This window comes from Callorhinus ursinus, unplaced genomic scaffold, assembly GCF_003265705.2.
Source record: "Callorhinus ursinus isolate GAN/ISIS: 27379988/994484 unplaced genomic scaffold, GSC_fseal_2.0 scaffold4, whole genome shotgun sequence".
NCBI classification, from domain to species: Eukaryota; Metazoa; Chordata; class Mammalia; order Carnivora; family Otariidae; genus Callorhinus; species Callorhinus ursinus.
The window spans coordinates 121,841,823-121,869,690 of record NW_027397066.1 but is presented as its reverse complement, the minus strand read 5'-3'; the positions used below and the strand labels follow the sequence as shown (position 1 = coordinate 121,869,690).

Genomic DNA, 27,868 nt, shown 5'->3' with positions numbered 1-27,868 from the left:
CCATATGGAGAACACTGTTTTCGTGTAATGGCCTAGAATTATAGTTGTCTTCTAATCTGGGCTTGTTTGGCCCTACTTGTTAACCCAACAGTCCTCTCCAGAGCATGAAACACAGCTGTATTTGGAAGGAAACAAAGTGTGGGACACCCTCTGCTTCAGGAAATGTTCCTGAAATGTGCTACATGATTTCTCTCTTCTAGGGGAAAGCAAACCTCAAATAATCACGTACTGGATTTTAATCTGACCTTAAGAAAGAGAGGAACCAAATTATAGTGAGCTGTTTTCTGACATCGCTAGGAAGAGAGTAATGTCACAATCTAGAAGTGGGGTTTGGGTTGGCTAGACCACTAGATCATATTTAGAAAGAAATGCTATGCACCAAAGGCTACTCGAATACTTGCTGAGAGGTGAGAAAATATATACAAAAAAAAAAAAAAAAAGAAGTACAAGTATTTTAAATAGGACTTGAGTGTACTCCATGAGACTGGAACCTAGAAATCACAGATATGAATTCTGGTTATTCATTCATTTGTAAAAGTCTATATTGGCTCTTAATGGCAAACATAGTGCATGCTTCGTATAAATAATGAAAACTATATAGAAGTGTTTAAAGTAAAACGTGAAAGCCCCCTTCCCCAACTTGCATCCGCAGAGATAACCACATTCATAGACAACAAGCAGAAAGATAACAAGCAGCATTGAAAATTCCGCCTTCATTCGAAAAATGGATGCATTTCAGCAGAGTTGGCTGAGTTAATGCAAGTGCTGAATTCAGAACAGGGGTGGCAACACTGGTCTTGTAAACTGATCAGATCACATCTGTACCTTGAATGCCAGATTGGGTGCCCTGATTTAAGGGGGGAAATTGATAAAACTACTCACCAGGAGAGAGGCAACTAGAATCTAGGCTTTTGAAATCATCATCAGAGGAATTAATTATTGTGACAATTGGGAGTTCTTCATTTGAAGCTAAGTGTGAAGAGAGATAACAGTCATGCCTGGTAACTACATTCAAATATATAAAGTCTGTCAAGGGATAAAGGGAGTAAACTTACTCTGAATTGTCATTCCTCCTAAATTTGTAGTTTGTGTCTGATAACTGATACTTCATTGATTGATTGATTGATTGATTGATTCACTCATTCGGCAGTAACTGAGGGCTTCTGTACCAGGGAGTAGGGACCAGTGGAATTAAGGAGAGCACGGTCCCTATTTGCGAGGGGCTCGAGCCAAGGGGGCAGAGAAAGAGATGGAAACAAATAATTAAAATTTGGCTTGAAAGGTATTTTCGTAGATTTATGAAATGCTGAGCAGGAAGCAGGGACTAGGACCAAGAGGGTAGAAGTTATAGGGAAGTAACTGATTTTTTTTTTTGAAGATAAGGGACTATTGAGTAAATACAATTGTGCAAAAAATGAAACAGAAGATCTTGTGTTTACAGAGAAGCTGGTTCAACCACCGGCAGGGGTGATTTTCTGAGGACTTCAGGTAAATAGGGTGGGATGGAAGGAGATATGTTGAACTTTGAAATCACTTAATATTATGATAAAGAATCCCATAAAGCAAATGTTGCTTTGCTTTGTTTCTGTCACAAGGTCAGAGATCCGTTCCTACCACAGAGGAAAAGCGCTCTCGAGACACTGAACTGAGAGCCTTTTCAGGGAATAAGGGTATATGTCAACATACGTGGTGTTCCATTAGCACAGTGAGGACATGATCCCCTGAGAGTTGTAGTCCCTACTGGGTGCTCATTCATTAAGAAGAAGTTTTGAGCATTTACCTGACTGGTAGAAATTGTAGAGAAGGCAGTCCCTGCTGACAGTTCTTTCAAATGTTGACACAAAACAATCACAGAGGATAAGCACAAATCAATATGCTAACAAGTGCACGACAATATAATATGAATTAGATGTGTAAATGTTCGAGGAAAGTCGGAGTGAGAGCGATGGGGAAAAGATTCCTGGAGAGAGGTGACACTTCAAACGTCCTCGAGGAAGGGATGGATTTAGATCTTGAGACTAGAGGAGCGAACATTGCAAGCAGAAGAAATGGCATTAGCCAAAAGAGGTTGAAATAAGCCAAAAGTATGTGGGAGACACTAAGAGAAGAAACGTAGCTGAATCAGAAGGGTTATATTGTTGGTGGAAGGATAGGAGGTAGGAAAAATGTAGTAGGAGCTGGTCCAGATGATCAGAGATTATGCTTACTAAATTTCGTAGTTTGGGTACAATACAAAATCAACTGTGAAATGTAGTAGTTTCTTTCAGTGTGATAACAAAGGAGATGGAGGATGGTGGCTTGAAAGGGGGGGGAGCTTTTTTAAGTGGGGAGGGCTGTTCAAAAACCAAAAATGGATGAATGGTACGGATGCCGCCTTGAAGGTGTCTCGGAAGACCTGCCAGTGATGGGCTTCTCTGGGGCCAGTGCTCAGTGCTCAGTGCTGCAGACCCTCAGCCTGGGCTGCCCTGTGCCTCTTGCCCCTTCCTCACTTCTTTGGTTTTCCTTGGCAAGGAGAGCTCTAATGCAGTGGCCTCCCTTTGGAGGTCGTAAAGTAGGTGCTATTTACAAAAAAATAACACGGCTAACATTTATACACAGATAATGAAGCATAATGGTAAAAGGGACATCTGTAAACCGACTGCCCAATCTAACACATTTCAACTCTGTCGAACTTCTAAGGTGCTCTTCTCCTGCTACCTGTTCCCGTTATGCTCAATTTTCTGTTTATCATTCCCCTCGCTTTACCCTATTTGGTTTTGCTCGTCTTTGGGATTTGTAAAAATGGTAGCACACGGCACGCATTCTGCACCTTGGTTTTTCACTCAACCGTTATCTTGGTGAGCTACAGCCGCACTGACGCTTGTAGCTGTGGTCTCCCTGGCCCTGCTCTTGGGTGGTACACAGAAGAAACACACTACAATGGACGCACGGTCCGTTTCTCCTTCTTGCTGTGATGAACAGTGCTGCTGTGCACGGGCACGTGCAGATCACTTTGTCCTGAGGGACTGTTAAGTTCATAGGGTAGGGGATATGGGTTTTCTAAAATTTTAGTTCTTACTTGCAAGCTTGAATTTTATCATTGGCTACAAGTACGGTCAGTCTTTTCTTAAAGTATCAGCCTTACTTTGTTCGTTTCCAAGAAATAGTGTGCCAGATACCCAAATTTGAATGACCATAGTTCACCGGTTATTCTTTCATTAAAAGTGATGTTCCCTGAAAAGAGTGGCTAGTTCAGCTCCCAACTGAATCACAGATTGGCTTTTCCTCGAGATAGCCATCACACTTCAGTAATGGTAGAAGTGCTTCGTGGACACATTTCATTATGTATCATATTAAAAAGATGTTTACTCAGGGTCAGTCTTTAATAAAATTAGTAATTTTCACCGCTGCTTCATCAAAGTCATTCTTAAGTGAAATGGACAGGGCTGCTTACTTTGGGGGCCATGCGCGAGCGTGCGTGCGTGCGTGTGTGTTTCACTGTGAGTTTGTGGCAGTGAAGAATACAGTGATTACTAGGATGGTTTGGTGCCACTGCCTTGATTCAAGCTAAGTTGCCAGCATTTCACCCGTCATTGCTTTTGTATCATCGTTGCAAATGTCAATAGAGTGAAAAGGGCAAATGACATCCTAGAGTTATTATGAAAACAGTTTTGCTCTTGAGGACACTTAAAAGGGTCTCAGAGACCACTAGGGGTCCGCAGACCACACTTCGAGAACCAGTATCTAAGCTGTCTACATAGGAATGGAAACGCAACTCTTGGTGCTTGTCTCTCTTCAGCTTTACTTGATAATGTTGTAATGCCACACTTCGTGAATACTGGCACCAAACAACCCAAAAGGCAGAGAGCCCTGAAGACAGGGAACCCTTTGCTCACAAGTGTTCTCAGCTTCTGTGCGATTCCTTTGAAGTCTCTTGTTCTGTCTGCAAATGGGAATGAAAATATGTATCTTGCTGTATAATAAATCTGTTTTGAAATAAAAGTAATGTTTTAAATAAAATTAGCAGTTAATATTTTTCTTCCTCACACAGACATCTGTACAACATCGTTGGTCTGTGGAGACGCTTGAGGCTTCCCCTGTGACTTGCTGGCATCCCTGTTAGGGAAGGAGCGCTCCACTGGGTGCCACGGCTAGCACGCCTTATCGTGGCGGGTGCATCGCTGCGTACGACAGATGGTCATGGGTTTTGGGAGTATTTCTGGGCTTCTTGTGTTCTCTCCCTGGGCTGATCTCCTCACCAACCATTAACCCCCTTACCCAGGACAGAAAGCTGAGTGCGATCCTAGGTGCCATGTTCTGCCTTTCCTCCCCCATCGGACCAAGGCTGTTGGCTCTGCTGTCGATGTGTTTCTGGAATCCATCATGCCCGCTCCCTGCCGCTGCTGTAGTTTATACCCCTAGTTTCTTCTGTGAGGATTCATATTGTTTTTCTTCTTTTTGCCTCAGTGTCCTGTCCCCTGCCCTCTACCCTGGCCTCTGTGGAGCCCCGTGTTCACACTGTTACCACAGTGGGCTTTTGGAAACACTCACATATTTATTTAATATCTTTTATTTTTTTTAAAGATTTTATTTATTTATTTGAGAGAGAGAGAGAATGAGAGATAGAGAGCACGAGAGGGTGGAGGGTCAGAGGGAGAAGCAGCCTCCCCGCTGAGCAGGGAGCCCGATGCGGGACTCGATCCCGGGACTCCAGGATCATGACCTGAGCCGAAGGCAGTCGCTTCACCACCTGAGCCACCCAGGCGCCCTATTTATTTAATATCTTTTAGACATCTCCTCAAGGGATAAAGTTTGCTCTTCTTAGCAAAGTATAGAAGGTGCTTCATCAGCTGAGCCTCCCTTTTTTGGCCCTGCTATATACCCTTTGTTTCACTCATACTGAATTATCTGTTTTACAGACCACCATGTTTGTATTTCCTTATTTTGGAACTTTTTCTCCATTTCTGGGATGTTTTCAACCCATCAGATTTGCCTGATTACCTTCTACTTATCCATTAACACTCAGTTTTGGGGGAAGCCTTTCCTGCCTCCCCTCCTCCCCAGCTGTTGTCCGACCTACTGGGCAGTTTAGGCATCCCCTCCTCTGGTTCCCATTGGTCTCTCATAATACCTCCCATGCCACACTGTAATTCCTTATTCTCTATGTTCTTATTGACCATGAGCTTTCTAAGGGCGTGGACTCTTCCTTACTCATTTTTGTACATTCTTGCATGTAACAGTACCTGGTATATAGTAGGTGGTCAAATATTGTTGAATAAATGAATGAATGAAATTAAGAATGGGTCACAGGATCAAACAAATAGGTGGTGTCCCATAAACATTGTTGAATGAATGAATGAGTTGAACGAATGAAGTTCAGAGTGGGTCCCGGAGTCAAAGGGTTTCAGAGGTAGAAGGGACCTTAGAGAACATCTCCTGTTGTCATCCTCTCTCAGAAATGAGAACATGATTTGCCTAAACTGTACAACTGGGCCGAGTGGGAGGTGATGAACAGTGCCACAGACATTCACATGGATGTGGCCTAGAGATGCCTCAGGAAAGTCATGTGCTTCCAGAGGACACTTGCCAAGGAGAGCAGAGGCCATGGCCTACACCACAGGGGGATACCACAGTCGAAGTGCAGAGAGAACTTTTGTGGTTGGAAGTCTGTGGCACATTCCAGACGGTAGAGTCTCCCCTCAGCTATTGGCTGGTGCTTTCTCTCTGTCCTCAAACTGTGCCAAGACTGTAAGATTTTCCTGATGACTGGGCATATTCTACATCTGGATTCCATGGTCCTAACAACCAGAAGTTTCCTGTCCTCTTTGGTTGAGGTGATTGTGATATAGAGCTGGGTAGCAATATCAACAATTTTGAGGTAAGCCCTACCATTTAAAATCTAATGTTCTCTCATCTGAGATTTCTAGGTGCCTGGGAAGGAGGGCAAGGGGCCACTATTATTCACTAAGTGCTAACTCTGTGCCAGGTGCTTTACTTACATAATTCTGATTTACCTTTGCAATAACCCCATGAAATAAGAGGGAGAGATTACTTCTCTCTATTCTATAATATTCTATAAATGAGAGAATAGGCCGTGGATGGATGTCGGGCGGGTCTATTAGGAAGCAGAGTGGGAGTGTCTGGTGTCTAAGCTTGTGCCTTCTCTGTTTTGTCATGTTGCTTCAGCTTCTAGAAATGGTGTTTTGCTCTGCAAAACCTATCGTGGCCTTATTTTATTAATTTGGTGAATTCTTGAAGTTGCATTTATTTTATGTACTTAAAAGGAGGAGAAATCGTAGTTTGCTAGTTTAATGTTGTCTGTGCTTTGCAGTTCACAAATGCTTTGCCATCTCTGCAGGACCACGAGGTACAGGAGAGGGAATATGTGTTATTACCCAGCTTTACAGATGAGGGATGGAGTGATGGGAGGCAGAACGTTCCACATCTATCTGGTTCATCTCCATATTCCTAACACTCGCTCTATGGGTTAGCATTTAGTAGGCTTTCCTGTTTTTGTTAATTAAACATGAGGAGTTATATAGCTGGTAAGTTCCAAATTCAGACGGGAATCCAGGTCTCCGAGTCTGAACTCCGAGCTCTTTCCACTGCTAAACCATTCTGTTTTTCCTGAAGCCCTGATCTGCGGGACTCTGGAACACTCTGGTAGGGCTATCTGGTGGATTTCCACAAATCTAAAAAAGTACAGTTGGACCCTTAGAAGAGCTCTCTTGTTCTTGTTTCTTTGCCTTTAAATACTTCAACAAAGGATTTTAAATAATTTCCTATCTACCTGACACTTCCTAATAAAATGACTTGAAAAGGATTGATTATCCAATAATGGATTCATAGAGGATTAACAGCAGGAGAATACCTGAGATCATTTAATACAGTATTTTTCAAAATTTAAAAAAAAAACAACAACAGCAGAACCCTTGTCTTTAAGGGGAGCCCCAGTATACAGATAAGAGCAAAGCCAGGTTGTGCTGCTTAAATGTATACTAAGGTGGGAGGTAGGGGTTGATCCATGGTACCATGCTCTTCCTGGAGTTCTCGAGTTTGTTGACAGTATGGTTTATAAATCACTGATCTGTTCTTACCCCTCATATTATAGTGAAGAAACTGAGACACAGAGGTGCTCAGTGACTCACAGAGGTGGTTGGATTAAGATGATGATGAAGCTTGTCGCTATGTATCAGAATGCCCAATATTGTTTTAAGCACCGTTCTGCTTTTATTATAAAGAAAAAGTAAAGTACCTATTCTTTCGAGTGGGGGTCAAACTCTGACCTGTTTTTGTGCAGCCCCTTGAGCTAAGAATGGTTCTTACATTTTTTAAAACAATGATTAAGACAAAAAATAAGCAACAACAAAAAAACAAAGAATATAGGACAGAGACCATACGTGCCCTATAAAGCCTAAAATATTTGCTGTCTGTCCGTTCTCAGAAAAAGATTGCCGACCCTGCTTTATTGGATTCTCTACTGCTGACAGTAACATGGAAATACCAAAGGAATTTGGCTTTCTCTAACTTCAAAATATGTAGATTTAAAAACAAAGCCTGATTAGTTGAGTGTATTTAACTAAAAGCTTTTCAAACTTGTATTCCTCAAATGAACTTCTTTAAATCACCCAACACATTTTCATCCTTCTTTTCAAATACCAGGTTTTGGTGGAGAATAGGCTAGTTAACTAAGTTCTTCAAACATGCAGGAAACATTGCAGCCCGAGGGCTGCCTACAATTGTATGAAAAGGAAGTGGTGTGCACATTTAAATACAAAATTAGTGCATTTTATAGACCCCCCCAAAAAAGTTCAGAACAAGAGGAACAAGAGTATGAGTGATGTGAATTCCTCCTGGTCACTTCGGGGCCATCCTTATGCATGCCAGAGGGATTTTTATTGTCTTGAGCCTCTACCTTAGAGTTGAGCCTCTACCTTGGAGTTGAGCCTCTGTTTTGTTTTTGTCTTTTTTTCTTTTGTTGTTGTTATTTTTTGAATTATTTTTTTTTCTTTTTTTAAATTTAAATTCAATTAGCCAGCATATAATACATCATTACTTTTGGATATAATGTTCAGTGAGCCTCTGTTTGAAGGAAGGATCAGTAGAGCACATTTCCTAACCTCATCCTTACTACTCGATGCATTTCTGGAAGCATCCGAGCTTTGTTGGGAAGAGGAATGGATATTAGAATATGGCTTATGGGGATAGACAGCTAGAAAGCAGTGCCAGGTCTTTCAAGTGAAAGATCTAGGGAAGGTTTCTTGGTGAAACCCCAAGTGGACATGCCTGTGGAAAGCTCCCACCCCTGGGAGTCGTCAAAGAGAATTAAGTGGGTGAAACCATAGGACTCCCAGCTGTTGAGGTGAGGGTCATCTAGCTACAGGGGACCCTTGGAATTGCCCCGGTGTGTTGGTTGGTTGTGATATTTGTTGTTTTCATTGTCTTTGGCATCATTCACTTCTTGTGTGTGTGCCAGGAGGTGGGCAGGAAAATAAAAGGAGGTAACAGATAAGAATACATTTGACCACTTGATAGCAGCTGTAGCACAAAGCCTGGTCAGAGTAAAGGTTAAAATTGTTGGCCTAAATCAGTGTTCAAAGTTAATTGAGTTAGGGTTGTCATTGTCATCAGTGTCATGGATTCGTGTGGTTAACTAAAAAAAAAAAAAAAACAACACAAAAAACTCCCAGTTCATTACCCCAATATCCTTTTGCGAAAATGTGGTGGGAACGGGGCAGGGTGGGTGTTGGAGGCTGCTTTCTCTATAGCTTTTGTTTTATATGTACTTATGCACTAAATAAAAAGCAATTTATGTCCTCTCCTTTGGTAAATCTCTCATCCCCAAAGGCTCATTTTCTTCCAGTATAGACACATATTTTTAGTAAATAAAGGACTTACTGTGTGAAATTTTCCTTTGGCAGGCAGAATGATTATGAGCATAATCTGTTTCATTACAAGGTACGTGATGTCAACGCTTGGCAAATGTGCAGGGGAAGAAATGTATCATTTTATGTATAAGCTAAGATTTCAATAAGTAGCCATTTATCTCTCTATAGAGTGCTGTTCATAGACGACAGAGTGCATTATTATGTTATTAGGGCTTTTTTTGTAGTTAAGTTCTTTTTTGATCTATTAAGAATTTCCTGGTGATTTCAGTAGTTTGGTAATATATTGTTCATCTTATAACAGGTATTGGTAATGTCGGGATGAAAACATTTATACAAGAGGAAATAAAAGTCGAGGAAGCAGATAATCGACCAATTTATCAGCCTTAACAGACAATTTTTCTGATAACGCCATGGTAGCCATGGTAAATTTACTTCTGATTGCTTGAGGGGACAGATTCTATATGCTTTTTGTAACATGGAGGCGCACGCAAGGGTGAAGGAGCAAAGGAATCAATCCGTGGACTAACCAGTAGTGTTTTGGTCTCCAGGTTGGCCTTTTGGCCAGTGGATTCATGCTGTATTTTGAACTATCCCTTTCTTACTAATTTGCCACAACATAGGTGGTGATGAGTGTCTTTTTTTGTCTGGAGATTTTGAAGTAGGTCTAGTAACAGAAGCCTTCTCTTACCTAATGTCTTTCTCAAAATCTTTCCTTTGAACAAAATTTGGTTAACATGTAGAGGTAGGTAAAAATAACTTAACAGTCTGCTCACCGTCCTTGCAGCCTCAGAGGACTTCACGCTGAGCAGCAGGGTGGTCAGTTTTGTGCGGTAATAACCAGCTTGGATAAAAACTACAGCACTAACCAAGGCTACAGTTTAGAATCCGGAGGTGAGCAAATCCAGAAAAAAAAAAAAGTTTCAGGCCTTCATTCAGGCTTACCTATATATTAGTTTTCAGGGGCTGCCGTAACAAAGTATCATGAACTGGGTGGCTACAGAAATTTATTGTCTTACTGTTCTAGAAGCCAGAAGTCCCAGGTCAAGGTGCCGGCAGAGACACAAGGAAGACACCGGAAGGATCTGTTCCAGGCCTTTCTCTTCCTTGGCTGTGACAGTGTCACTCCAGTCTTCCCTGCGTGCATGTCTGTCTCTGTGTCCATATTTCCCTTTTTTATAAGGACACCAGTCATAGGGGATTAGGGTCCACTCTAATGACCTCATCTTAACTTGATCATCTGCGAAGGCCATCTTTCCAAATAAGGTCACAGTCACAGGTCCTGGGGGTTGGACTTCACCGTTTTTTCCCAGGGGCACAATTCAAGGCATGACACCAGGTTTTCATCCTTAGTTTGCACACATTGTTAATAAGCTGGGTGATTGTTATTACAGCTATGACAGACAAAGAGCCACACATTTAGAAGGAAGGGACTCAGCTCTGAGGGTGTATATATTTTGAAATCCCATCAAAATAAAACTTAAAATGTTGATGATTTGAAGGTACTGTGGTACTTTTTGGTCACCTGAAAAATTACTTTTTTGTCAAGCTACTCGTACTGTTAGATTTCCTGAAGATTTGGGTTTGAACCTTGCTTTGTCACTCATTAAGTGTGTATGTTGGGTAAGCCATTAACCTGTGGAATCTTGGTTTCCTGGTCTGTAAAATGAAGAGACTATGGTCTACCACATAAAATCATTGTGAGGATAACATTTGCTGATGAATATTAAAGCATCTTTAATAAAGCACCCTGTATATTTTTAGTGCTTTATGCATGATTGTTCGTTCATTCAACAGATGTTTGTTGGGAGGCTCCTGTGTTCCACGGCTGGTTCTAGAATTCACTCGTTCACTTCATGATGATTATACCATGATTTAGTAGTAAAAGTACTGGCCTTTGTAGTGAGACATCTGAGCTCAAGTCCTGTCTATGTTAGTAAATCAACCATGGGACCATGGGCTAATCACTGGATCTTTCTAGGCCTCTGCCTAGAGACTAGCCATATTGACTAAGATAAATTTCCAAGGCTTTTCCATCTCCAATTCAGACACAAAAATTCAAATTTAGCAAATAGAGTTACAGTTCTGAGTCTCTTCCAGATCCATGGTGCAGTCCAGGGAAGTTACCTTCTGTGATTTAGCTTTTCTTTCTGAAGTGAGGGCAACAGGACTAGTACTCTCTGTTTTCTGTTAGTAATAATAGTAGCAAAGATAGCCACCCTTTACTGAGCTCTTGACACTGTGCTAGATACTTTTCATAGATCCTTGCTTCCCTCCATAGGGTACATGTTTCTCCAGAGCAGGTGGGAATCCGGAGAAACGTGGTGCATCCCTGCAGAGAAGAAATTGTCCTCAGTGGCTTGTAAGACACACCCGCCCGTAGTATTTAGTAAGAACAAGCGTGGCTATAGCATAGAGTAGAACGCGGGATTCACTTGAAATGTTAAGCCAAGAGTCAAAAGAAATTGGGGGCTTCCTGGAGGGGGCTTCAGCTTGGGTCCCTCGTTCCCCTGGGCTCTTTTCTTGGCCGCTAGGGAGACTGGTGGAAAAGTTTGCAAAACACGCTCTTTTCCCTATTTCATGTTTGACTCATGTGAGACAAACAGGATTATCATTTGTAATTTTGAAAATCGTTCTCGTTTCCAGTACTGACAAGTGCTGCCTTTCTGATGGTTAAGTGCATTCTTCTTTCTCATTCATACATTTGACAAATAATAACTGAGCACCTGCTCTGTGCTCCATACCATTCTAAGTGCTGGGCATACAGCAGCAAACAAAACTGTCTCTTGTGGAGCTTTTAGTCTAATAAACAGTGATGTTGGAGGCGAGACCTGAGGAAGTAAAGGAGTCAGCCCTGTGGCTATTCGGGGGAAATTTTGCTATTTATTTATTATTTATTAGCAAGGCAGAACAGTAGGAGATGAGGTCAGAGGCATACAGATTATGTAGGACCCTGAGGGCAAGGTAAGGGTTTTAGATGTTATTCTGAGAACCCTGAGAAGCCATTTTGGAGGCTTTGAGGATGAGGGTCCTGCAGTGTGATAGAGATTTCTAAAAGCTTACTGCGGCTGCTGGCTGAGCAGAGTGGGGCAAGAATAGGAAGGAAGGAGGCCAACTGGAAGGCTACTGCCTCACCCCCAGGTGAGGGATGGCGGTGCTGTATATCAGGGTGGGAATGGTAGACATGGTGAGAAGTGGCAAGATTTGGGGTGTATATGGAAGGCAGAACCAACAGAATCTGCAAACGAATTTGATGAGGGGTATAAGAGAAAGGGAAGAGTCAAGGCTGGCTTCGGGGGCTTTTTGCTCGAAGCAGTCATAGGGATGGAGGAGTTGCCATTTGTGTTGAGATGGGCAGTTTTTGTTTTTTGTTTTTTTTTTGAAGATCTTATTTATTTATTTGTCAGAGAGAGAGCGAGAGAGGACGAGCAAGCACAAGCAGGGGGAGTGGCAGGCAGAGGGAGAAGCAGGCTCCCCCTGAGCAAGGACTCTGACATGGGACTCGATCCCAGGACCCTGGGATCATGAACTGAGCCGAAGGCAGATGCTTAACCGACTGAGCCACCCAGGTGCCCCAAGAGATGGGCAGTTTGAGGTTGGGTAGCTCCTCGGTCACTGGAAGATCTGGCAACTTTATGTAAGGATACTGAAACCGGCTCAGATACTGTTGGCAACTCCCTTTGAAGATAAGGAGTGATGTGTTCATTTGTGTTACCTTTGTTTTGCTCGGGGACCTTTACAACAATACTTGGAAAATACTGTTGGGTGCAAAGTGTGCGTCTTGACCCAGAGGGCCTCTCGGTGCTATCTCAGTCTGCGGACTCTTACCCTCTCCAGACTTCCTCCCGTTTCCCCCGTGCCCTCACGGCACCTTTTCCCCAGCTGGACTGGTGACAGGAGTCTGGTTGTCTTTTCCACCCTGGCAGTTTTAAATAACTAGCTGTTCTTAAGTTTTTCTCCTGGCCCTGCTGACAGGTTGGGTACCCTGGGCATTGCGATATTTTGCTAATTGTGATCCCTGAGGTTCTGGCCTGGGGGGCCGATTGCCCACCCGTGTGTTTCACTCACACCGTGGCCTTGGAGCCCCGAATCCTTGAGAGGTCTCTTAGTGTGGGGGATGTGCTGAGGCTTTCAGGCTTCAAAGGGACAATTTAAAAATTGGCAGGTAGGACCAGCCTAAATGAGGCTATGTTTTATGCTTAAAATCATCAAATTGGTTCAGAACAGCCTGATGTGCAGCTTGCCAAACCTTTATTAAACAATACAGAGGGCATCGTTCTTGTGTTCCTGGTGCTTCTTCCCTCTTCTTTCTTCTGTGACTCACATTAAGCCAATCATAGAACCCACCCTCTGGCTTCAGTGTTAAGTCCGGAGAGAGCGGAACCTGACCTCCAGCAGGCTCATCCAAGGGAAAAGACCTTTCTCTAGGTGGTACGTGGTTGAGAGTAAAAACCCAGAACCTGTACAGCCAGGTTTTGGGCCTCCAGGGGAAGGTGGCCTGAGAGGAGGAGGTTAAGCTCTGAGAAGAGATGAGAAGCAACAAGAGAGAGAGCCCTCATGGTGCGTTGACGTCCTCTCAGCTGCTACCTTCATTGTGCGCCTCTCTGGCTTTGGTATAGGGGCTGAAAGCCCTACCTGTTGCTTCATGCAGTCCTAGTAATCACTACAACCACAGGGGACCTAATGCCCTACTCTGGACAGATCATCGAGCAAGCAATGACCAACTCATGGTCCCACCTCAGGCATTCATAATCTAATGGTCCGATTTCAAAACGAGCGGGTATGGTAAGAAAATTGGTAAAGTCTGCCCTCTAACAAATCAGTAGATGGTCTGGTTTTTAAATGTGAAGAATTAAGAATGTAAAAACCGTTTCATGAGGTTAGTTTCACTAACATATGTCATGTGAATATTAGCTTATTCCATGACAGGGCTATTTCCTGTTTGATAGATTCGGAAGAGCAAGCCCTCCAATACGTGAATTTCCAGTGTCACCTTTAAAATCTTCTTCATCCCTTCGAGGTCCATTTCCAAAGCCATCTGCACCATTGGAATTCATTTATGAATACACAGGTCTTTCTCAGACGCTTTGTGACGGCACCAGCCATTGTGCTTCGGATGCTTGGGCAACCCTCGCTCCCTGATGATTACAAGCCGTTGGGCAAGAGACTGCTACATCCTGAGGCTCCCTGTCGCGGAGAACAGCTCCCTGAACCATTGTAAATGCTCAGGAAATGTTTGTCAGATTAAGTCAATTATTAGCATTGGTTTTGCTCATAGCTTCTATACAGAGCTCCTCAAATCACTTTTTTTACACACCGCTTTTGTATAAAATTGCATGGAAGAGTTGGTTGTACGATTTGAAGTAGGTATTACAGGTACAAGTGGTTAATACCGATAGAGATGCGTGACCTTAAAATTAAATATAGATACTTAGCTATCCATGTGTGCTAGCTGCGAAGGAAGGGCACTTGGAAGAATTTTAGGTGTAAATGAGCCAGACAGTTAGTTGGTAGGTCAATGAACACACCTGTTGTCACAAGAAGGTGTTGACTGCCAGAGGATGGACCATGAGTCAACGCCATCCCAGGCGAGTCCTAAGAATTTAAACCTTGTTCTCCTCAAACCCTGCTGGTTAGATTCACGGTGGACCGACTGGTGGGATGGGTTGTGGGTAGCTTTAGAAACGGGGCTTTTAGATTTCCATCTCCACTTACTTGAACCTCAGCCAAAAGGCATGAAAATTAATAGGTGTCTCTTTCTTGCGTTTTTTTTTCTCCCTCTTTTCGCTCCCTATCTCTCTGATCGAGGATCTTCTGAGTTGATTATTTGTCCAATTAAATGCATCTGATTAAAACTGTCAAACCGAAAAGGAAGTGATTTGGGGGGAAAAAAAACAACAAAAACGCAGCAAGAGCTGTGGATATCGAGTTACTGATTTTCTGCTTGAGAACTGAATTATAAATAAATGTGTTAGGTAGTGGAATTTTGTTTTGTTTTCCCCAAAGGAGAAATATTCACCACATGGAAACATAATTTATTCAGCATAATTTCATTCTGTAATTGTACCATTTCTATTCTTAATTCTTTGAGTTTATGATTTAAAGTGAAAAACACCCAAACAGACTGTTGTGTAAAATTGACAGGAATGAGTGTGAACCTGGCTGTCAGAGACATAGGTTGTTGTAAAGTTAGCAATGGAAATAGCTTCCTATTCTGGAGGTTAAAAATAATGTATTTAGAAGGAAGTTATTTACATTGGCCGTTGAGAGGCTTCCCCCGGAGCCTGAGTTGGGAAAGCTGTGAACCGCACAGTCGGTGTGCGCAGGAAGCGTTTCCGGGACGGCGGCGGCGTGTGGGGCGTTCTGCGGTGAGGGGGCCATGATTCGGCGCTGGGGACAGGCAGGAACGTGGAGCTGTCTCGCTGACCAGGGGCTTCTCGAATGGTGAAAGAGAGTCCAAAGTCAAGCCCAGCTTGTTCTGGGAAAGTTTGTGGTGGCCAACAAAGTAATCCCCTCGATTGCAGGAATGCTTTGTTTTGAGCTTCTCCAATGAGACCATCTTTCCTCAGAATGTAGTGCGGAAGGTGCTAGGGGGTCCCTGCCCACCCCGCTGAAGCGGAGCTCCCGGTAACTGGACCAGTGCAGCCTTCAAGGACGTCTCCTGCTTGAAATCGAATGTGAAGTACAGAGCCGCCCAGCAGGGGGAAGAGAATTCGTATTTGTGGGAGGGAAAAGCCTTGCGGCTGCTGTAAGAACAGCATTATTTGTTTGAGCCTCTTAGGACAGTGCGGCAACCTCTGCAAGTCTCCACTTCTCTTGCATTCATTTCTCTGAAAGCTTTCCCCCCCTCCTTCCGCTTGACCTCAGGTGGTGCCGGAATAATTTCAAAAGTGGTTCTCCTCGGGTTTCTGGTCTGGCTCCTCCTAGGCCATGCGTTAACATTATTTGGTGATTTATTACTTGAATAGCCTCAATTGTAGTAGCAGCGTCTTCAGAAAAGCAATTAATAGAGTGTTAGGAGTTTAAAAATATTCTTTACGGACCCGAGTTTTCTTGCGTTCCAGAAGAGAGTGTTATCTCGGCCGTGTCTGCAAAGGACCGAGGATTGGATGGTTGAGAAACATCCAGGTATTTTAGAGGACGTCAACTGGTCTGTTTTTAAGAAATGCTTCCGTTGGCGTGTTTGGGGCTGCTGTTTGGCAGGGTTGGGAAAGTTGCTCTAGATGCAGATATCAGCTGTTTGTATCATTCAAGAACGTTTGGATCTCCTTATCGCGGCTTGATAGGATTAGAGCCTGAATGGACGACTTTAGTGTTTTGACGCACTCAGCTCCACCTGAGCACGTTGGGAGGGGGAATATTCTTGCTCACTGAGGCTGTCCAGGGGGTAGGAAATTGAGCTTTGCATTTGGGGCTTTGCCAGTAGATGTGCTGAATTCTTGAGGCATTTCAGTCAGTATTTGACCACTGCAACAAAGAAGCTGCAGGGAGGGAATGGAGAGATTAGAGTATGGGAATAATGGATACTTACCTCTTCATGGTGTATCTCAAGATAAAGAGTGAATACTGTCCTTATCTCTGAGAATTCTCTCGCTTCTTTCTGTTTCCAGACAGGGGAAGGATGGATGACTGCTGGGGGTGGGAGGGCTGCTGCTCCAAGTTCACTAGAAGTTGCCATTCAGAGGGCATCTGGCAGTTGGGGCAGTGGGGCAGTGCAGAGAAGCACTGGCCGGGTGTTGTGAGATTTGGGTTCTTGGTTCAGACATTAGCAGTAGGTAGCTTTGTGTCTTTGATCCCAGCAGGTAGTCCCTCAGAGTGTTTAATAGTCTCAGTGAAATGACAAGCCTGGCCAAGTCGTTATGATTTTTTTTTTTTTTTGGTTCTGAAAACCCCGGTTTTATGTACCCTGTTCTCTGACACTTATCACATTGGTTCTAGACCAGTCTTGACTATCTAGAGCTTTTCTTGTATGACAGGAATGTAAGCTGAAAGTATTTACTTTCGAATCCTTTATTTTCCTATGTTCATTTAGTGTCAATAAAGATCAGAGAAAGAGACTCTTTGAGGAGCTAGTCACCTGCTCTTACTGTAGTGATTTTTAAATCTTTTACTTTTCTTACTATTTACAGGATAGTTCCCATGTGATTTTTCTGAAGGATGAGATATTTAAACTGAAATCAGGAAAGGTGGTTTGCCAAAGGAACTTAAAATTAGCCCTGTTGTTGAAATTGATGTTGACGGCTTGGTGTTTGGTAAAAAGCATCTCTTCGAGAAGCCATTGGGGAGATAAGTAGTTCAGGGTCCTACCGGTTTGAGCAAAGATGAAAAATGTTGAAATCGAGTGGGAAGAAGGAAATGTGGCAAATCACAAGGAACCAGACTGTTTTTAACAGAGAAAATTCAATTTTATCTGCCTTTTTTCAGCAAATTCCATTTGATATTTTACATTTTCTTGATAATTTAATAAAGAATCTCAGGAAGGAGTTGCAGAACTTTAGCTCAGTGAAAGAGAATTTGTCATTTGTGACATTTCGTCTCTAAATAGCATGGGAAGATCAATGTATTAGCTTGTAGCTCAGGCATTACTAGTTCTAGCTATTTCTATTCAGAAAAGAAACAGCATGTTATATAGCAAAACTTGACACAATGGGGAGTTTGGGCTCAGTCCCTAAACATCACTGAACTCTGCTGGGGTCCAGGCATTGTGCTAGGCACAGTGGGGGACATGTGGATGATAAAACTCCATTCCCTGCCTCCAAGGAATACCACCACTTACTTACCTTTTAGAAGATACACCGATAGTAGACAGGTAATTGAGAGTGATATGTAATCAATAGAAACAAAACACAAGAATGTGGGCTCTGCATTCAGAAGATGCACAGAATCTGGCCGCTTCTCGCTGCCGGCAGTCACCTTGAGCTGAACTTCACACTGTCATCCTTCACCTGGGTTCCAGCCTCATATCTGGTCTCCCTGCTCCCACCCTTGTGTCTGCAGCCTCTTTTCCACACAGCAACCAGAAGAGTCCTTTGAAAATGTAAGCTACATCATATCAAAGCCCTCCGTAGTTCCCAATTTCACCAGATGCAAAAGACCTTTCAACAGTTTACAGCCTTGTGCGGGTCTGCATAGCCTCGCTGCCTCACCACACACTCCCAGCCACCCTCGCTCTCCCCCCCCCCCTCACGTTATTTCTCTGACTTCCTCTCCTCCTGCTTTGCCTGCTTTGACCCTTACTCTTTCCACTCAGCCCACACTGGCCTCCTTGCTGCATCACAAACACACCAGGCATGTTCCCACATCAGGGATTTTACAGAGACTCCCTCTGCCCGGAACGTTCTCCCAGAGGTAGCTGCCTGAACAACTGCTCACTTCTTCCATCTTTGCTCAGATGTCACCACCTCTGTGAAGCCCCATTCTGACCACCCTGTTTAAGATTGAAACTCACCTCCTACCGTTACCCCCCAAACCCCCTTGTCCTGCTGTGTATCTTTTTCCGTAGCACTTATCACCCTCTGGCTTACTCTATGACGTACTAGTTTCTAAGTTTTGTGTGACATCTATCATCCTCCACTGGGATGTAAGCTTCAAGAAGGCTGGATCTTTGTTTTGTTCAGTGTGGTTCAATCTAGAATGATCTAGAACAATGCCTGGCATGCTGCAGGTACTTCACAATTATTTGTTGAATAAGTGAATGAATGAATGAGAAGGAAAGATTAATTTTGAGAGTTCCAGGGAGAATCACAAGGAGGAAACTTTTTAGGTAGGAAGTTGAAGGATAAATAGACAGTCAGGTTTTCTGGGGGAAAGAAAGACATTCCTGATAGAAGGACTATCTTGAGCAAAGGTGGAAAAATGACAGAGCTCATGGGTGCTCTTGGATGGCAGGGAGTCCCAACTGAGCAGTGCTTGGGGGGCAGTTAGACTGGTAGTGGTGGATAGATAAATTAATGGATGGCAAATCATTAAAGGGGACTCTCAGTAGAGTGAGGGAACAAATCCCTAATCATTGCCTGTGTCAGGATGGCAAGCATGTTGGTAATTGGAATCCACGACTCTCAAGGAAGTAGCATGTATAACATGGGAGACATCATCAGTTTAGGGAATCAGTTATGTGACTAGTGTTTGCTAATGAGGTCTGACTTTTGTATAGAACTTGACTGTCTGCGAATCACAGTCACACGCTTCTTACGATTTAATCTTCCTAACAACCGGGTGAAGTTGTAATATATAACAGCAGGTATTATTTACATTTTTGGATGAACTTTTCAAAAAAATCAGTTGCATCTTCTATCACGCCAGCTAAGCGACTTGCCTGAGGTCATGGAATCAGAAAGTGGGGAAGCAGCTTCCCACTGTCTTGTGCCTCACAGACAACATTTTCCCACCCTGCCAGGCCAGCTCTCTAATTGTGATGCGACACTAAAGATATCACGCTGGGTTTTTTTGTTTTTGTTTTTTTTTAACAAGGGAGCAAAGCTTCTTTCCATTTCCCCCACCACTGAGAATAACGGTCTCTTCGTGCAGTTACTTTTTTACAGATGCATTCCGCCCCCCCCCCCCCGCCATTTCAGCTTGTCTGGAATAATTATAGAAAGATGAATATGTTTCGTAGGTGGGTATGTTTTTACCTTTGCTTGTTTAGTATTTTACCTTCTTTCAGGCTAATGCCAAGACCGTCTGACTCAGCACCTGACATTCTAGTAAGGTTGTTGCTGTCTTTCTTGTGGTTGTTGCGGGGGGAGGGGAAGAGGAAGCATGTTCAACAACGCCATTTGAATGTCTTCAGACTTGCTCAGTGCTCACTGGGGAGTAAACCTGATCTTCTTACTTCCCCCAGATGTTAGTAGGCTGGAAGAGGCTGAGGGAGAGCTCAGTGAAGGAGAGCACTGGTATGGAAACTCTTCAGAGACTCCGTCAGAAGCATCCTATGGAGAAGTCCAGGAGAACTATAAGTTGTCTCTGGAGGACCGGATCCAGGAGCAGTCCACTTCCCCTGACACCTCCTTGGGAAGTGCGACCCCCAGCAGCCACACCTTGGAGCTGGTGGGACTTGACGGTGAGGTCCTGCGAGACTCGCTGCAGTGTCAAGACCACCTCTCCCCTGGCGTGTCTTCTTTGTGTGAAGATGACCCCCCAGGCTCCACGAAACCCTTGAGCAGCAACCTGAGGCGGCTGCTGGAGGCCGGTTCCCTCAAACTCGACGCCACAGCCACGGCCAATGGCAGGGTGGAGTCCCCGGTAAACGTGGGCTCGAATCTCTCCTTTTCGCCACCGTCCCACCATGCCCAGCAGCTCAGTGTTCTTGCCAGGAAGCTGGCTGAGAAGCAGGAACAGAATGACCAGTACGCTCCAAGTAACCGTTTTATATGGAATCAAGGTAAGTGGTTGTCCACCTCAACCACCACCTGTGGCCTGTCCCCGGATTCAGCCATCCTCAAACTGAAAGCTGCAGCCAATGCTGTTCTGCAGGACAAATCTCTCACCAGGACTGAGGAGACCATGCGATTTGAGTCCTTTTCCTCCCCTTTTAGCTCGCAGTCTGCCAGTTCCACCTTGGCAGCCTTATCCAAGAAAGTCAGCGAGAGAAGCTTGACTCCTGGTCAGGAGCACCCACCTCCGGCCTGCTCTTTCCTTTCCCTGGCTTCCATGACCTCCTCGGCCGCCCTCCTGAAAGAGGTAGCAGCAAGGGCTGCTGGGAGTCTTCTGGCTGAGAAATCGTCACTGGTGCCTGAGGACCCTCTACCGCCACCGCCTTCGGAGAAGAAGCAAGAAAAGGTCACCCCGCCGCCTCCGCCGCCGCCTCCCCCGCCACCTCCCCCTCCACCGCCACAGTCCTTGGAATTATTGTTACTCCCAGTTCCTAAGGGAAGAGTTTCTAAACCCTCCAATTCAGGTATGGAATCTTTTATTTCGGTCATCATGTACATTTTTGTTTTTTTTTTTCTTTTTTACTGTAAATTGCCATGTCTTCTTCACTGCTTTATTCGGTTGGGCTCCCCATCGGATCTGAGGCAGGAATAAAAAAGCAGGAGCACAAGAAAATACTTTAAGTAAGCAGTGTAGTGGGCTTTCATGTATGTATTACACAAAGACTTCACAAATAGCTTCATTTTTGAAAGGTAATGAATAATCTTAAGAGACGTACAGTACTCCTCCCTTTCATATAAATGATCTTTTTTTTTTTTTTCTTACCAAGTGCAGGCTAGGTCCATACAAGACATATTTAATGGGAGAAGATCAAAGCAGCTCTGTCATGGAGTGCATGGCATCACTGAACATAGGGGGAGAAAAAACCCCGCTGCTTTTGAAACAGTGGACAAGGGAGAGCCCACCCTCCTGCTGCCTCCCATCACAAATGGACTTTTGTATACAGTAACTACTCTGCCCTAATTTATCACACTATACACTTTTATGTTAGCATTTTTATTATTTTTGTGTGTGTGTGGAATTTCAGCCTTTCCCACTTATCCTGTTCTTCTGTAATTTCTTGTCATATAAGAACTCTAAAGAATATTGTCATTCAGACATAATCAAAGCATTTCCTGCAAATGCTTTTTTTAAAAAATTCAAATCCAATCAGATTCTGAAGGAATGTGCATGTGGAAAATTTGAATCATAAGTTTTTCTTGTGAGGGCAGTCTTTCCAAAGGAGAAGTCACTTGTCTTACGGAGCCTTGACATTCACAAGTTACTCATCTGAGGGAGAAATTTAGTCACTTGTGTTCTCACGGTGGAAGCATCACTTCTTGTACTGGTTTGTTTTTAAATTGTGTGTATGATAAATTCATGGTACTGGGATGGATGTATGGAGCTTCAGATGTCTCCTGAGGATATCCTGTCAGATTGGAACAGGAAGTAGGCTATGTGTGTCCTCATCAGTATAAACACTGCCGTTGTGTGTGTCTAGCCAACTCTTGATTATTTGCAGCCACATTGATGAAGAGTGCTTAGAATGGCAAATAATTGAACGATCGCAGCTAGCATCAATTTGATGCACTTATGACAAATTTCCATTTAAGTTGCTGAGTGGGCTATATGGACTAATTCTAATTATTTTAAAAATTTGTGTAAACAGCAGAATAGAACTAGGAGAATGGATATCAGGAACTTTTATGACTGTGCGTGATCCAGACCATTCACTACAGAGTTTCTGAAGTGTCCATAAAAATCCTGAAATGTTTATCAATTCTGAGTTTCATGTCTCCTCAGTTCTTACCTGCCATCTGGTGAAATAGAGAGAGAAATGGCTAAAATTAGGAAACCAGGAGGAGAGCAAAGGGAGCTGGGTAATTTTGCAATGGAATAAATCACTCCTCATTTAGAGAAGTTTCATTTAGGGGTAGCAGCAGAAAGAGAGGTATGGCTGTATATAACATGTAATTTTATAAATATTCTCCGTATCTGGTTATTGAATGAACGTATTTATGGTGTTTACACTATAAATCCATCCGGACATTAGTTACTTGGAAGAGCTTATACAAAATTAATAATCAATGTTAGTTGTCTGAAGACTCGGAAAGAGGTAACTGATTAAACTGTGGCTCCTGAAGGCAAATCATAGCAGCTTGATCATTGTGAAGTGTCTTGGGTATAATGAGCAGCATCGGTGAAGTATAATTTTTTTTTTTTTTCACTCAAGTGCTTAGATGCATGTAAAGATGTTAAAGAGGTCATGAACTTCCGGTGCACAGGAGACTTTCTGCCTGTTTTGTTGTAGGATATATACCCAAAGGAAAAGGTATCTTCCCTTTATGGTTTAAGTGCACTTAATTCATGCCAACATCTCAACGAGCTTCTCAGCAGGATTTTACATGGAGACCTATCAACAATCATTTTTTTCTTTTCTTTTTACTGAATTTCTTCTACTACCGAAACCCTTATATATTTTAATCGACGAGTGTTCAAAATGATCAGATTGAAAGAGGGGAGAAAGGAACTTTCTGGATTGCGTCTCTGCAACCCCCTGCTGGCTGACTGGTACCCCTGGCCACTGTTCTCCATGTGCCTCTGGGCACCATCCCAGAGTTGGTGAAGCAGCTCCACTGACGAGTCACTCATTTTGTAAAGCTCACACACACGGGAAGAGCGCTGTGAGGACAAACACGAGGGCTCTTGACATAGTCCCCCCAAAAATGTTCCATGTATCCATGTGGACACATCCTAAATTCCAGTTCTGTGTCTGACCACGTGGGTTGTTAGTAGGGAGTAGGGTGGCTCTTTGTACTTCTCAGTTAAAGCGAAAGTTAGCTTCACAGTGTGCTAGCTAGATGATGGGTTAAGGAGAAGTTGATGGACTACTTCCATTCTGTTATTTATCTTCATATCGTGGAGAGATGATTTGGTGGCTGTTACCGATTTTTGAATCTGAGGAGTGGAAGGAAAGGTGGGTCTTCTCCATCTGCCCCCCCCTTCCCTTTGTACACACTATACTGTTGGTTTCAGGGCAACCCGGGGCTAGATTCAGATGTAATTTGGCTTTACCGAGAAAGTATTATGAGAATGTGGTGAGAGCTGTCACCCATGTTTCTAAACATCTCTCTCTTTACTGTTTTTTTCCTTTGCCTTAGAAAGAAATCTTCGTTGAATTCGAAATAGATAGGTAGGCTGGCTTCTTGCAGCAGAGAAAGGGTGTCTGTCACCTAATCATTTAAATAAACAAATAATAATTTGCAAAAAAGAACCTTAAAAATAACAACACACCATCCTGATTTCAAGCAGGGCTTACATTTTAAAGCTGTTTCCCAAAATGTTGCAAAAAGGGCACAGAAAGTGGATTCTGGAGTTACAAAGAGATATGTGCTCGAAAAGCCAATCCTGTATTGAGTAATTTAGACACCAGCATTTCTCTGACCTTCTTTAGGTCAAGGGAAGTCCAAACCATGGGGAAAAAAAAAAGTGTCTTTTAGGTCTGACCTTATTCCTCCTTTTTGAACAGGATTCAGTTGTTGCCAGGTCATGGTGTATTTAATTCCTTTAAAGAGTCCACCACTCAGTAGCCTTTCCCCCCTGCAAGAGAGACGTGACACTTGAGGAGGAGGTTTCTTTCATGTGACCCCGCGCCCCAGCACATGCCACACTGTTCCTCTGAAAGGGGATGTGAGAGAGAGAAGATTATGTCCGTTTGCTATAAAGATAAATGTCACACATTGACTCAATTCTCTTTGAAGCTACTGTTTGTTGCCTCTCAGAATAAAATAAATGGTTTTTATTTTAAAGACAAAGTTTCTTGTAAACGGCCACCAAGATTCCCAGGATGCCAGGCTCCTAGTTAAAAGAAATAACAAGGAGAGTTTCAAGAGAGAGGGTCTCTGAAACATCTTATTTTACTGAGTAAAATTTAGATATGCTTAGAAGCAAGCTGGTGTCATACAACTGAAGGCTAAGAATATTTCCTGGGTCAATAGAGAGAGAAGTTTTCTGGGTACTGTTTTCCTTCATATTTACGTGATGCTATTAAAATTTATTGCAAAGCCATAGAAAGTCCAGAAAGTGAGGTAACCTCCTCCTCTACTCCCGTTAGGTCCATGGTTACTAGAGCCATAATCTGGGAATGATCACAAGACAGGAACTTGTTTAGAAAATTCACTTTTTAATCAAGATTCAGAACTCTCTGTCACTGACCTCAGTTCTATTTTCCCAGCGATTTAAACTTAGACTGCCTCTAGTCTAGATATACAGCTATCGAAAACTTCTTAGTTTTATTGAATACTTAGCAATCATTAAAATATGCATTAATAACATCAAAGTCAATAACAACAGATAAATCCAGTGATATCCATTGCTAATCCATAGTTTTTTACACCCTGAAATAGCATTTGAGAGACATGCCCATGAAATTCTATTAAAAGATATTAATTCCCTATATCTTGTTTGGAAGGAGGATGGATTATCCTACACAGATGTGCACTGGTGGGTTGATAGGCCTGGAGTGGAGTTGGTGATGAGGGTTATGCATACCCAGGGTCACCTGGCATCTTGAATTCCTTTGATGTGTATGGTAAGGTGTATATGCAGATACTACCTGCAGAGGACTTGCAAATTAGCTCGATTTTCTGCGAATTGCTACATAGGATCTAATAAGAGAAAGTTTAATTTCAAGGCCTACAAAACAGTTACATTGGTTTTAAAAATTCCTACCTTGAGTTCAAGCAAGTAAGTTAATGAAAGCCTCCATGACTTCCCTGCCCCCCCGCCGCAGTGATATGTGTTGTTGTTGTTTTATGGATTTATATATAACAGCAGGGTAGAAGACCAAACCAGAAGTGAAGATACTGGCTCTAATCCCAATTCTGCCACTAACTAGCAGAGGGATTTTAAGCCTACACCTTAGTTCAGCTTCCTCATCTATAAACTGAGCTAGTTGGGACTGATCTCCAAGAGTCCTTCCTGTATTAAGATTCCTTGCTTTTCCTTTCTTATTCTTGAACTCTGTCTGTCAACTCAAAACAAACGTAATTTTTTTTTCCTATTTTTTGAATTAAGTATCTTGCTTCTTAAAATTCACCTTCAAACCTCCCACAAGATTATCTCTGCCTTGGGTAGATCTTGTCCATTGTAAATAGTCTAAACATTTTCCATTGTACCTTACTAATGGTGTAGTCATACTGCCTGCATTTTAAATATCAGCTGCTCCAAATTCATTTTGGAAATAGGTGAGATGTAAGTACATGAACATCTCTCCACACCCATTCATTTGAGACATGTATCGGTGTGCTATGTGAAAAGCATGCACTCTTGGGCTGACACTGCATCCACTGGGACTTGCTGGCAGCTTCCTGTACCCTTTTCTTCCATTTCCAGCACTCATTTCACTTTTTGATACTCTCTTGACCAAGCCCTTTCCAATTACTCTCATTACAGTCCAACACAGATTTATTGAATTGCACATCATACCCAGCACTGTCTGGGTGCTGGAGACACACAGGTTAAGACCTCTAGCCTTGCCCCAGCCAATCCCCCCTCCCGCCCCCTTCCTCCCCTTCTGTCTTTTCCACCTCTCTCTTTTCCCTGCTGAGCTGAATTTGACCATCAGAGTTGTGCCTAGTCTGAGCTGGACTCTACCTGAGGAGCACAGTGGACTCCTGCTCCTTTATTTTCTCCAGGCTCCTGTGACAAACCACCATTTTGGGCCAGGCCCTGAGCTCCCTATTTATGTGATGTCAGTTGTTTAAATTTACATCTGCTCTCCTGTGAGAGCTTTGGAAGGTATGACTAGAGCCTATCATCACTACTATTATTGCAACAGCTACTACCAGTAGCTTTCATTTACTGTGTGACAGGCATTTTACACACATTTATTATCTCTCTTATTCCAATAATACTGTTGTCTGTGAGGAGAATGTATATTCTCCAAAGAAGCAAAGTAGCAACTATCCATGCCACTGGGTCTGTTAGCATTTGGTGGGATTTAGTTTTGTTTGTGGTGATATTAACCAGATAGTGATCTATTTGGGGGAAATTGTTTATCAGACAGTTGTAAACTAGGTGAAATAATGAACATTTCAATCCTATTGCCTTAAGAATGTGTGGTTCAGTCTGAGGAAGTGGTCATATTTCCTTAGGCTCTAAATTTGAGTGAAATTTACAGCTGTCAGTTCCTTGAAAATAGTTTGGCATACAAACTAGAATACATCCTTACTTCCTCCCTTAGACAGGGAGGGCATCCTACTAAAATACCAAAAAATGTTTAATAAATAAAAATGCAGATGTACCAGGAGAGATTAATGGCCAACTTTGAAAATCGATCATTGTATTATGGTTATTTTTAGCATTTGGCTTCTGTCTTCTTCTGTTCCTGCTGTGATCAGTTAAAATTTTCAAACAGTTATAATAGTGTAGTGCTTCGACACATATCTTGCTGTTAGTTTCTCTTCATTATGAGTATTCTAATTCTTTTCCCAGTCAATGCAAGGACACCCTAATTTGTACATGATTCGTGTGTCTTTTGGTATTAATTAAAACAAAGGAAGAATAGCTCCAAAATAAAATAGATTTACATGAAATGCTAATATGCAGGATTTAATGTAGTGTGCTCTGTAATACACACTAGAGGGCGGGGGGGGTTGTCAGAAAAATAAGGAAGATATTGGTCATATTAAGCAAAGTGGGGTGTCCGGGGGGTGCTGGCCATGTTCCTTTTGTCAGTTAATGCCTTTTTATTGCCTTCCTGTGAGGTGCCATGAAACCTCAGATTAGTGGAGGACATCTCCGTTTTTCTGTCCTCTCCCAGACAATTCTGTAAAATTAGGCAGCTTGCAGGTTGAAAATGGGGATTAGGGGCAGCCTGTTTGTGTATGTCTTTCTTACTATTTTGATGTTCTTATAACCCCAAAGAGACATCATTATCATTTTCCCCCCTCTGGTTTATGACAATAATCTCACCTAGAGGCCTGGTTCAGCTTTTTCCCTCAGATCTATTGTTCAATGTGTAGTCTTTGTGATCAAGATACCAGAGTGGAAGAAACGACAATGAAGGATAGAAAATGAGAGGCCAAATTAGGGGTAGGACTCCAGGTCAGCAAAAGCAATCAACAAAAAACAGCAGGAAAGCTAAAGGCAGGTTAATTAAAAAAAAAAAAAAAAATGTTTATAGGCCTCTACAAAGTGTGTTTGTCCTAGAGCGAAAGAACCCTCCATCCCCCCCCATCCCCCAATCAGAAAAGGAAATGCTTGGGACGGAAACATCACAAGTAGAATTTCCAGACTTGAAGGTATATTTTTAGCAGATTCTTTTTCAGGTTGCTTGTTTAGGGTAACCAATATTGCTTATTATACCTGTCATAGTAAAACAGAATTTTTGGAATGCCCTAAGTGTATTCCAGAACCCTTCTGGTGTGAGCCATGATAAGTGGTCCTTTGCATACAGAGACTCAGTTGACTCGATGAATAAATAATAAGATGATTTTAAAGTTTACACATGAGAATATATCCTTTTAAAATTATAAAAGTAATGTGCACGTTAAAAAATCCAGTGAGTATAGAAGAATATAAAATAAAAACAA

At 42.7% G+C, this 27,868-nt stretch overlaps 1 protein-coding gene across 5 annotated transcripts in view; it reads left to right on the top strand.

Moving 5' to 3' along the window:
• The window catches only part of ZNF827 (zinc finger protein 827), a 172,491-nt gene that overhangs the window by 10,823 nt on the left and 133,800 nt on the right, over positions 1-27,868 (top strand). For 4 of the 5 annotated variants that reach the window (XM_025874262.2, XM_073892307.1, XM_073892310.1 and 1 more), the window contains exon 2: positions 19,705-20,760. In XM_025874262.2, coding sequence (XP_025730047.1) covers positions 19,705-20,760 — 1,056 coding nt within the window. Of the gene's footprint in view, positions 1-19,704; positions 20,761-27,868 lie in introns of those variants that run through there. The other variant, XM_073892308.1, reaches the window with a different exon arrangement.